Source organism: Syngnathoides biaculeatus, chromosome 3 (genome assembly GCF_019802595.1).
Source record: "Syngnathoides biaculeatus isolate LvHL_M chromosome 3, ASM1980259v1, whole genome shotgun sequence".
Lineage (NCBI taxonomy): Eukaryota > Metazoa > Chordata > Actinopteri > Syngnathiformes > Syngnathidae > Syngnathoides > Syngnathoides biaculeatus.
In genome coordinates, this window is record NC_084642.1 from 34,765,920 (window position 1) to 34,778,092 (window position 12,173).

General features: G+C 47.0%; 1 protein-coding gene across 1 annotated transcript; it reads left to right on the plus strand.

Annotated features, from left to right (window-relative positions):
* Positions 1-3,982: 3,982 nt before the first annotated feature.
* Positions 3,983-6,703, plus strand: znf414 (zinc finger protein 414). The gene is made up of 7 exons (XM_061813987.1): positions 3,983-4,045; positions 4,520-4,605; positions 4,790-4,936; positions 5,028-5,138; positions 5,555-5,660; positions 6,014-6,234; positions 6,303-6,703. Exons 3-7 carry the CDS (start codon positions 4,897-4,899, stop codon positions 6,341-6,343), a joined length of 519 nt encoding a protein of 172 aa, XP_061669971.1. The 5' UTR covers positions 3,983-4,045; positions 4,520-4,605; positions 4,790-4,896; the 3' UTR covers positions 6,344-6,703.
* Positions 6,704-12,173: the final 5,470 nt, after the last annotated feature.

Below are 12,173 nucleotides of genomic sequence, written 5' to 3' on the forward strand. Positions count from 1 at the left end.
CCGAACTCATGGAAATGATGCTAAACCTGCTGGGCACGGAAGAGCCCAATTTCATTTTCATGGAACTGTTTCTCAAGCAAATGCCACCGCATGTTCAGACGGCGCTCGCGAACAGTACTATCACTGAACCCCGGGCCCTGGCCGAGGAGGCCGACCGTTTCTTCCTGGCAACCCAGCGCTTCTCCCCTGAGACGCTGGCCGCGACGCGCAGTTACTCACCTTCGGGCGCGGGGGTGGCATCCAGCAGGGGCCCCTTCGGCACCGACGGCCGTGCTGGCACAGGCTTGTGCTACTTCCATGCCCGTTTCGAAAGCGAAAGCGAAGAGGTGCCGCGCCCCTTGCAACTACGACGCGTCGGGAAACGCCAAAGCCCACGCTTCGCAGCGGCCGTGAGCGTGGGCGCGAAGAGCCGGCTGCTGTTCGTCAAGGACAACCTTTCCGGGCGCAAATTCCTTTGCGACACCGGCGCCCAGAGGAGCGTCCTGACGGCCACTGCGGAGGACGCCGCTGGCGGGACTCATGGGCCACCCCTACTGTCCGCTAATGGCTCCCCTATCCGCTCTTATGGCATGAGGACTGTGGACTTGTGTTTCGGGAGTCAGCGCTTCACATGGGACTTTGTCACTGCGGATGTCTCATTCCCTCTCCTTGGCGCTGATTTTTTTTGTGCCCACGGGCTGCTGGTGGATGTTAAGAGGGGCCGTCTGGTGGATGCACTGACTTTTTCCACGGTCGCCTGCGTCCGCAATGAGGCGACTTATGGTGGTCTCTCCAGTTCGCTATCGGACGGCACCAAGTACCAACTTCTCCTTGGTGAGTTCCCTGCCTTGACACGGCCCACTTTCTCCTCTGCCACGACTAAACATGGGGTCGAGCACCACATTGAGACCAAGGGCCCCCCGATCCACGCGAGGGCCCGACGGCTTGATCCCGAGAAGCTAGCAGTCGCTAAGTCCGAGTTTGCCAACATGGAGCGTCTGGGCATCGTCCGCCGCTCGGATAGCCCGTGGGCCTCGCCACTACACATCGTCCCTAAACCGAGTGGTGGGTGGCGACCGTGTGGTGACTACCGCCGCCTTAACGACGCCACTACGCCCGACCGCTACCCTGTTCCACACATTCAGGACTTCTCAGCCCACCTGGCAGGCAAAATCTTGTTCTCCAAGGTCGACCTGGTGCGCGGGTATCACCAGGTCCCCTTGCACCCCTCAGACGTTCCCAAGACAGCTGTAATCACTCCGTTTGGACTGTTCGAGTTTCTGAGGATGCCGTTTGGTCTTAAAAACGCGGCACAATCTTTCCAGCGTTTAATGGATTCTGTGCTCAGGGACTTGCCATTTGTGTTCGTCTATTTGGATGACATCCTCGTCGCCAGCTCCTCGGAGGATGAACATCTGATGCACCTCCGCGACCTCTTCGCAAGACTTGAGCAGCATGGCCTGATCATCAACCGGCAAAGTGTGTTTTCGGGGTGCCCTCTATCCAGTTCCTCGGGCACCTCATAGACAAGAACGGCGCCGCCCCCCTTCCGGCAAAGGTGGAGGCCGTCTCCGCTTTTCCCCGACCTCGCTCGGCTCGGGGCCTCCGGGAGTTCCTGGGGATGGTGACTTTCTACCACCGGTTCATCCGCCGGGCGGCCCACATCATGCGCCCGCTCTATGAGGCTCTTAAAGACAAGGCCCCCAACCGGGACGTTGAATGGACGGCCGAGAGGATGGAAGCCTTCGAGGCTATGAAGGCCGCACTGAGTCGTGCCGCTATGCTGGCTCACCCGACACACGGGGCCCCGGTCGCTCTCACTACCGATGCATCGGACTACGCTGTTGGAGCCGTATTCGAACAGTGGGTCGGCGGCGCCTGGCAACCGCTTGCCTTTTTCAGCCGTCAGCTGGTCCCCAGGGAGCGCAAATACAGCACGTTCGATAGAGAGCTCCTCGGCCTCTGGCTGGCGATCCGCCACTTCCGCTCCCTATTGGAAGGCCGTGAGTTCACGGCATATGTGGACCATAAACCCCTCACTTTCGCCATGTCCAAGGTGGCCGAGCCGTGGTCCGCCCACCAGCAACGCCAACTGTCGTTCATCTCTGAGTACACTACGGACATCCAACACATCGCCGGCAAATCCAATGTGGTCGCGGACTGCCTCTCCAGGGCGATCGTCGGCACTGTGCATCTGGGTCTCGACTACTCCCGCATGAGCGCAGACCAGGCCTCGGACCACGGGGTGCAGGCCCTCAAGACTTCTGACACGGGTTTGCGCCTGGAGGAAGTCGCGGTTGGTGACTCGGGCGTCAGGTTGCTGTGCGACCTCTCGGCTGACCAGCCTCGGCCGCTGGTCCCTGCAAACTGGGGAAGAGCTGTTTTCGAGGCGGTCCACAACCTCTCCCACCCCGGAAGGAAACCGTCCGTGAGGCTGGTGGCCCAGAAGTTCGTGTGGCGCGGTCTCAAGAAAGATGTGCAGGCCTGGGTCGACTCGTGTGTGGCCTGTCAGCGGGCTAAGGTGCATCGCCACACAAAAGCCCCCTTGGAGCCCTTTGCTGTCCCCGAGAGGAGGTTTGACCACGTCAACGTTGACTTGGTAGGTCCACTTCCTCCCTCGCACGGATTCACCTACTTGCTCACCATGGTGGACAGGACGACCCGCTGGCCCGAAGCCGTTCCCCTCTCCTCGACAACGTCGTCAGACGTGGCCCGGGCGTTCATTGGCACATGGGTTGCACGCTTCGGGACACCGTGCGACCTTTCTTCAGATCGTGGCCCTCAGTTTACCTCTGAACTCTGGAACGCAGTCGCTGAGAGTTTGGGGGTCAAGCTGCACCGCACTACCGCCTATCACCCCCAGGCGAACGGTCTTTGCGAGCGGTTCCACCGCTCCATGAAAGCAGCCCTGCGTGCCGGCTTGACGGACGGGAACTGGTTGGATAAGCTCCCGTGGGTCATGCTCGGCCTCAGGTGCGCCCCCAAGGAGGACCTGTTGTCCTCATCCGCCAAACTCGTCTACGGCCAGCCACTGCGGGTCCCCGGCGAATTCATCCCGGACGCCACAGCGCCCTGGTCCGCAGCCAGGCAACGGTCCTCCCTGCTGGAGGCCGCAAAAGGGTTTGCGCCGGTTCCCACGTCGCAACATGGCACCCCAGCTGCCCGGCTGCCCCGTCACCTGCGCTCTGCGGATTTTGTGTTTGTTCGTCATGATGCCCACCGTGGACCTCTCCGCCCCCCATACGACGGGCCGTTCAGGGTCCTGGAGCACGGGGATAAGAGCCTGCTCGTGGACATTGGCGGCAGACCCGAGACTGTTTCCGTGGACAGGGTCAAACCCGCGCACCTGGACATTGCCCAGCCTTTGGGGTTGGCCCTCCCCCCGCGCCGGGGTCGTCCCCCTTTGCCCTGTGCCCCTGCGCCTGCCGGGGTGCCCTTGACCCCGCCTGGGCCCTGGTCCCGTGACTCAATGGACAGTGTGGCCCCGCCCCCATCGGCCCCTACAGTGCACACTCGCCGGGGTCGGGTCATCATCCCTCCACGGCACAAGGATTTTGACTATGGGTGAATTCTGGGGGGGCTTGTGTGGTGTTTACATAATTCACCCGCGGGACCTCGAGTTGGGGTGCGGGGTTCCGCACGGACTGTTTTTGTTGTTGCGCTTCCGGAGGAAAGGTTAACAGAGTTCCCGCCGTTATGCGAGTTTTTTGGTGATGTCGAACAATAAAGCAAGTTCTGTTTCTGTGTCCGACACTCCGCCTCCTTTTCTCCGGCGCTACATATATATATATATATATATATATACATATATGTATACATATATATATATATATATATAAGTACCAAATCCCACTGATCTAAAAAAAAAAAAAAAAAAAAAAAAGACGGCTCATTGGCCAGCAAAACTGAAGTCGCCATGCGCCATCTTGACACTCCCAAAACAACCATGCCGTTTTTCACTGTTCACGCTCTGCTACGCCTTTATTGCCCGACGGTTTTTCGTGAAAAAGCGATGTAAATATGTTGCCAAACTTCATCAGTGGATCAGCAAGAAAACACATTTTCTGTGAGTTTAATTAGATTTTCAAATGCAGGGAAATTTAAATTTTCTGTCTGAAATAGGACGTCACAGAGAAAACAAATGAACAATGCGTTTAGCATGTATTTTCCCATGAAACAGTATCTAACTGATTGACTTAAAATTTAATATTTTAATGACAAAAATGCTTAGTTTTTTGCTATGTTATGATGATAGTGGTTGTCAGCGTATTTTGGGAAAAATTAACTTGTTACGGAAATCGGGCCCTTTTTTGGCTTGCCAAATCGAATTAAAAACCCTTCATTTTACCAGAGCTGAAAAAACGTCGAGCTCACACGACCATTCTACATGGCAAACTTTGAGGAAAAACCCCGGCATAGTCCAACCGGTAAACCTTGTCCTCCGCGCTTTTTGGGAGTACCAAGATGGCGGTCAACTGGCTTCAAGCAATCGACATCCCGCTTGATGTGCACGCGCTATCAGTCTTTTTTTTTTTTTTAGATCAGGGCCAAATCCTGACGCGCCTGATTTCTTCTATGGATGTGGAACCATCACACGCAAGCCACGGCCGACATCGCCTTCTGCTGGTAACGGTCTGCTCTCACTTTTTGTTGCAACACTGGAGCACCAGTTCTTCCTGTCAAAGCAAAAGAAAAACAACAACAAAAAAAACACATGTACATATGTTTTTTTTTGTTTTTTTTTACACTGGGGTAAATGTGCTTTCATTAAAACAAACCCAGGTTTATTATTATTATTATTTTTATCCAGGCCGAAAGATGGCAGTCATGCACTTTAAACATTTGGGGATGAAGAAGAAGACTGCCTGATGTTGTTGTTGTTGTTGGGTTTTGTGGTGGAATACAAGCTTCAGAAGCATGGCTTCCTCCCAAACATTTGACGCAAGCGGACACGAAGGTTTGTTTTCGACGAAGCCCCTCACTCTGGCGTGCGTTCCCTAGGAATGATTTCAGGGAGAAATGTTACAAACTGAATGTGTCTCGTCCAGGAAGCAAGAAGGCAGCGTGTCCTTTTCACGGCTGTAAACGCCTGTACTCGGATGCGAGCGCCTTGGAGAGTCATGTCAGGGATCACGCCATCCCAGCTCAGTCTCTTCCCGGTAAGCAATTCCATTCGCTAGCAGTGGCGACTTGAAAAGCTTCACGAAGCGTCGTAACACATCGGCCGTGGGTGCGAGGAATGCTTCAACGCACACGAAGGCACATGGTTTTGACCAATCCCCAACATAGTGTAAAACGTATTCCGTGAGCTTGGCTGTTGCTGTCAAACCCTGCAGCTCTTTCGAATCGGTCACCCTGGTCCACACAGACTTGATCACTTCTGTCTGGCCCGAAATGAAGCAACCCTCGAGACGCCCTTTTCTGACACTCCACCTTCATTACGTGATACGCATCACTTACCAATAGCTTGTCAAAAAGTTACACATGGTCAGATGAAAGTGTTTTGAGTTTGCTCGTAATCCATTAGTGGTCTTTTGGATCCTGTTTTCCCAAAGTCTTTCTGTACTGATTGCAGGAAAAGTCTTCCAGTGCTCCAGTGTTGGCTGCAGCTGTTCCTTCCCAAACATGCAGAAATTAATGGAACATATGAGACGGCACCATAAACCCAATGTATACTTTTTGTAAGTGTTTTTTTTTAAATAATTGTCATTTGAATCTGCTACTCTTTTGCAAATATATATATATACATATATATATATAAACTGTCAAAACCAAAATTTCATGACTAGTTAGGCTCATTTGTACATTTGGGTCAAAAGTTTGAAGGGCAACATGTAAATTGTGCAATTTACGATTATTATGATGTTTGTCTTTCCTTGGATATCAAAAAATGATTTCATTGCGTCACCACCATTTGCTTTGTCAATAAGTATTCTCTTTAAAAAAAAATTAACGTGATGAAAAAAAAATTACCGATCAACTGAAATGAAAATGAGTCTTTTGTGTAATGTTTTTTTTTTCTTTTTCTCCTTAGGTGTGAAAATTGCCGAACAAAGTTGCGATCGTACCGTGGCCTTCTGACTCACCTTCACACTTGTTCCAAAGTTGCACGGGGGAAAGCAAAGTCCACAGAACAAGCCCTTCTTCAACCAAGTGCTGTGACAAACCCAAACACAACTCCCCTGGCTGCTAATCTTAATCCCGCTCAGATGGATGTCACGACCTCGTCACAGCAACTCACCTCCAAGTTTGACAGTTCGTAAACATGACTATCCATCACCGCTTTCTTCAATTTTTGATTTTCTTTCTTTTTTTTAACCGAGAGACCTCTGGGTTATGCGGTCTGGGAGGAGAAGCAAGATGAAGCTCTTATCCCATGGAAGCAAGCCAAGGTGTCGATGTTAAACTGTAATTCCTCTTTGTGTCTTTCTTTATAACTTTGAATAAATCCCCACGTACCGAGCAACTATTTTCACAATGTGGGAACTGGACTTTACGCTGATCTGATGGGCTTGATCAGTATCGACTGAAAATCATCATTGCTGATCGGCTTTGTCATAATTCCTCGAGCCGTGATTGGTTGGCTCAGTAAGACATTTATTCCGTCATATGCAGTGTATTTCAATCCGAAAGCTAGTTTATTTTTAGCCCTGTGTTTATTGACGTAGTGCTGTAAAATATTTGACCGCCAATAAAGGTATTTAAATAAAAAGTACTACAAGCATTTATGCATGAACCTTATAGAGCACGTACACGTGACATCACCGTTTTCACGGCGCCATATTGCCGGTCAAACAGCTGCTCGACATTGTGGGGGACATTGAACCGGAGCAGAATATTCACAATGCCTGAGACCTGTTGTGCTGTTGGTTGTCACAACAGATGAGACAGTTCTTCAAAGATATCATTCTATGGAATGCCAGCTGAAAAGACCAGAAAATATCAATGGATTTCAGCAATAAACGTGATGAATGTTGTCCAACCAAATACACACGACTCAATCTCAAATTACCAAGAAGTATTTATAATGCCAAATCTGCTAATTTGAGATCGATGCGTTAAAAAAAAAAAAAAAAACTATCACAAAGGTTTACAGAGGTTAAGTGTGGCTGCAATCGCTTCCATGTACGTTCCGTTTTTTTTTTTTCAATCATCGTGAGTTTGCGTAAAACCAGGGTCATTTATTGAACACTAGCTGAAAAGTTCAATGGATTCCGGCAAAGGTTCGCGTGTGCCTGAACGTTTCTGCGTTCACAGGTCGTCGAAAACGTTACTATGTGGGATTTATTCCTGATGAGAACAGATTCAGCAACAAAGTCTTTGTATGCGTCCAGACTTTTATACGCTTTCAAACTTTTAGATGTAAATCTCGACGACTTACTCACCAGATAGATGTGTATATCTAGTTGTCCAAGACAAGCGTAAGCGTCCAATTTCTTAGCGGTGAAAGCATCGACTTCGGCATTAAATTCGGGTCCTCTATGCCAAGTTTATCTAATTTTTCCACGTACCTTCGTTTATTTTCACCTTTTAAATGTCTAACGGTATCAGACAAGACTGGGCGTCGTGTTATAAGACATATTTTCGTGTCGTCTACAAACGACTTAGCATTGGCCAATGCTTTGTTAGACCGACAATATGGCGAGGTAAACAAAAGTCACGTGATTTTATGATGTAGGTGCACAAGCTCTAATGGTGATATGGATAGCATCAGCACATCTTTAAAAAAAAAAAAGCAGTGAAAGTTGTTTGATGTGGGCAGAATTCAGCCTCATGGGAACTTGCCACAAGAACACATTGAGTATACTGTACAGTATCCATGTTAATGGTACACAGACAGTATAAAAAATACAGAAAGCCAGTCACATTACTCCAGGTTGGTTTGTAACAGTACACAGGGTGGATATAAAATGTCTACACCTCTGTTCAAATGCATGGTTTTGTATATTTTTGATAAGAAAATGGAACGAAGATCAATTCTAAACTTTTTCTACAGTTGTGACCAACTTAAGGTTTGACATTAAGTCAAAATAAAACTACTGTAGTTGGTCACCCTCTTTCTGGGGATATGGCTTTTCAGAATTACAAAACAAATTCAAACTCAATGAACAGGAATCAGCAAACACTTTCAAAATTGAAACACCTACTAAAGTTCAGATGTTTTAGTAGGCTTTTGCTGTCAGATGTTTCTTTGGTGAAAGCGTTGGGCTAACACTGACTGGTGTTGAGAATCGTGCATGAGTCCCTCCATCCTGACAAAGATGGATCTCCAGCTATTGAAAGAGACCCTGAGCATTCTACCGCCTCCACCAATTTTCACGGTAAGTATGGCGCTCTTTTGGTAACGAGTGGTGTCCTGTTTGTACCAAACTTAACCTTTTACAGTTGTAACTTAGTGTTGACTTTTTGCATCCACTCCAAGTAGAACCAAATTTTTCATCCTCAAGCTCTCACCTTCCAATGACAGGACATTGTCATCGGGTGACTATTCTTTTCTTGTGGCTAGTGAGATTGTATTCCATTCCCATTCATTTGACAGTATTTCACAAAGAATTTTTAAATTTGGTATCTGCACCACTCACTGCACCCAACTTGAAACTACACACTTCTACTTCATTTTGGAGCAGAAAGAATGCAAAAAAAAGAAGACTCAATGTGTTTCAGTGAGTGGTTGGAGTCATGTTAATCATGTAGGCTACAATGCATCAGACAATAGCAAGCACACAATCTGGCAATTTTGTATGCTATCAAGTATAAATGTGGCAATTCCATTTTTTGACTGAAACCTTTTAACCATAAACAGCATTCCTCTTATTGTGGATGAGAGTGAAGGGTCAGCCGAATGTTTTTTGTTACAAGTGATACGCTTTTTCCTTTATTTTTGTACTTGTCCATCTTTTTATCATTTGGTGTCCATTTTATGCTCAGCAATCCTGTTTTGAATTACTTACAGCATTTCAGCCTCGATATTCCTTAGCAGAGATTATCGGTGCCCATGTGTCCCTGTGAATCATTGACGTCTTGACTCACATTTGCCATCCTTTATTCCATTTGCTTTGTGCTAAATGTGTTTTAGCTGTTTTAGTTGTCTTTTGGTGGAGAAAATAAGTTGTCTGCGATGCCAATCGTGAGTAGGACATGGATGGACATGCACCGCAACATAGAGTTTGGTTAGGGTTCAGTCATTGAGGATTAGATCCTGACTGGAGGAGATGCAGAGGGACGAGAGCTGGTGATCAAATTCAAGTGAAGGGATAAAGAGAACAAAATAGGACAGGTTTGAGTTATGGATAGGTTTCCAATTACGCCATCCTATGTGTCATAGAGGTCTGAGAACACAGGTAATAGGTAAAGCGTGAAGTCTTTTTCTATCGTGAATTTATCCAATTGGTCTGTGTGGTCAACTGTGGTGACACCATTGGAAACCTATCCATAATCTTTTACTCGGCAACTCAGGAACAAACAGCTGCAAGAAAACTGTATGCCAACTGCCAATGTGAAGGACGCTGTGTGTGTGTGTGTGTATATATATATATATATATATATATATATATATATCATTGAGTTACTCTGGCTTACTTTCTGTTCGACCTTATGTACACCACTCTGTTCCAGCTGTGGTTATTCAGTGCTCTACAAATATCCACCAATACATTTTCTTAACGGCTCATCCTCACAAGGGTAGTGAAGGTTGCTGGATCTTACATCGGGCAGGAGGCGGGATAGAACCTGAACTGGTTGCCAGCCAATCACAGGGCAGAGACATACACCAGTTGCATTCACAGTCACACCGAGGAGCAATTTAGAGTGTCCAGCGCTAATACATGGAGCTCCAATTAATGGATCTAGAAATACAGTGACGAAACTAAGTATTTGAACAGACTGCTATATTGCAAGTTCGCCCACTTAGAAATCATGGAAGGGTGTGAAATTTTTTTCGTAGGTGCATATCCACTGTGAGAGAGATAATCTAAAAAGAAAAATCCAGAAATCACAATGTATGATTTTTTAACGATTTATTTGTGTGATACAGCTGCAAATAAGTATTTGAACACCCGGAAAAAAAACCCCAATGTATTTGGTACAGGTGGTGTCTTTGGACAGCTCTTTGATCTTGGCCATTTTACAAGTTTGAGTCTTACTGATTGTATGGGGTGGACAGGTGTCTTTATGCAGCTAACGACCTCACACAGGTGCATCTGATTCAGGATAATACATGGAGTGGAGGTGGACTTTTAAAGGCAGACTAACATGTCTTTGAGGGTCAGAATTCTAGCTGATAGACAGGTGTTCAAATACTTATTTGCAGCTGTATCACACAAATCGTTAAAAAATATCATACATTGTGATTTCTGGATTTTTCTTTTTAGATGATCTCTATCACAGTGGACATGCATCTACGATGAAAATTTGAGACCCCTCCATGATTTCTAAGTGGGAGAACTTGCAATATAGCAGCGTGTTCAAATAATTATTTTCTTAATTGTATTTATAATGTGATTAGTGGCTATGCCCCACAGGTAGGATGTGACCTAGAGTTGAAAGAGAAATTCTGGAAGGAACCCGAAGTAGTTCTGAGCATCCCAGACAGAGAGTTGTTATTGGTGTAGATTGTAATGGACATGTTGGTGAAGGAAACGGGCGATGAAGATGTAATGAGTAAGTATGGCATCAAGGAAAGGAAGCTTGCGGGAGGTGGTGGACTTTGCAAAAAGGATGGCAAAGGCAGGAGTGAAAACCTTTTCTTTTTTCCCCAGAAGAGGCAAGAACATAAGAGTCCCCTACAAGAGCGGAAGTAGAAGCACGCAGGTAAATTATATTTTGTGTAGACGATATTATCTGAAGAAGGTTACTGACTATAATGTAGTGGTAGGGGAGAGTGTAGCTCGACAGCATAGGATGGTGGTGTGGCGGATGACTCTGGTAGTGGGTAGGAAAATTAAGAAGACCAAGGTAGAGCAGAGAACTATGTGGTAGAAGCTGAGAAAAGAAGAATGTTTTCCAGCCTTTTGGAAAGAGGTAAGACAGGCTTTCGATGTACAGGAGGACCTCCCGGAAGACTGGAATACTACTGCCAAGGTATTCAGAGAGGCAGGAAGGAGAGTACTTGGTGTGTCTTATGGTAGGAAAGGGGCGAAGGAGACTTGGTGGTGGAACCCCAAAATACAGGGAGTCATACAAGGAAAGAGATTAGCGAAGAAGACGTGGGACACAGAGAGGACTGAGGAGAGGCGAAAGGCATACATTGAGATGCGACATAGGGCAAAGGTAGAGGTGGCAAAGGCTAAACAAGAGGCATATGATGACATTTACACCAGGTTGGACACGTAAGGAGAAGAGGATCTACAGGTTGGCCAGACAGAGGGATAGAGATGGGAAGGATGTGCAGCAGGTAAGGGTGATTAAGGATAGAGATGGAAATATGTTGACTGATGCCAGTGGTGTGTCAAGTAGATGGAAAGAGTACTTTGAGAAGTTAATGAAAAGAAAATGAGAGATAAGAAAGAGTAGAAGAGGCAAGCGTGAATGACCAGGAAGTGGCAATGATTAGTATGGGGAAGTTTGGCACTGAACAGGATGAAAAATGGAAAGAGTTGGTCCTGATGACATACCAGTGCAGGTATAGAAGTAATTTGGAGAGGTGGCTGTGGAGTTTTTGACTAACTTATTCAATAGAATACATGCTGGAGAGATGCCTGAACAATGGAAGAAAAGTGTACTAGTTCTAATTTTTAAGAACAAAGGCAATGTTCAAAACAGTGGAAATTACAGAGGAATAAAGATGATGAGCCACACAATGAAGTTATGGGAAGCAGTAGTGGAGACTAGACTCAGGTAAGAATTAAGTATATGCAGTATGGTTTTATGTCGAGGAAGAGTACCACAGATGCATTGTTTGCCTTAAGGATGCTCGTTGAAAAGTACAGAGAAGGTAAGAAGGAACTTTGTGTCTTTGTAGACCTAGAGAAAGCCTATGACAGAGTACCAAGAGAGAAACTGTGGTACTGGATGCGTAAGTCTGGTGTGGCGGAGAAATATGTTAGAATAGTACAGGACATGTATGAGGACAGTAGAACATCGGTGAGATGGTGTGTCAGACAAATTTAAGGTGGAGTTGGGACTGCATCAGGGATCTGCTCTGAGCCCCTTCCTGTTTGTGGTAGTAATAGATAGGCTGACAGACGAGACTAGAC

Coding starts and splice junctions, on each gene's coding strand:
- znf414 (XM_061813987.1), top strand. CDS start 4,897: ATGGCTTCCTCCCAAACATTTGACGCAAGCGGACACGAAG. Junction 5,139..5,554: donor CCCAGCTCAGTCTCTTCCCG/GTAAGCAATTCC, acceptor TACTGATTGCAG/GAAAAGTCTTCCAGTGCTCC. Junction 6,235..6,302: donor ACTCACCTCCAAGTTTGACA/GTTCGTAAACAT, acceptor TTTTTAACCGAG/AGACCTCTGGGTTATGCGGT.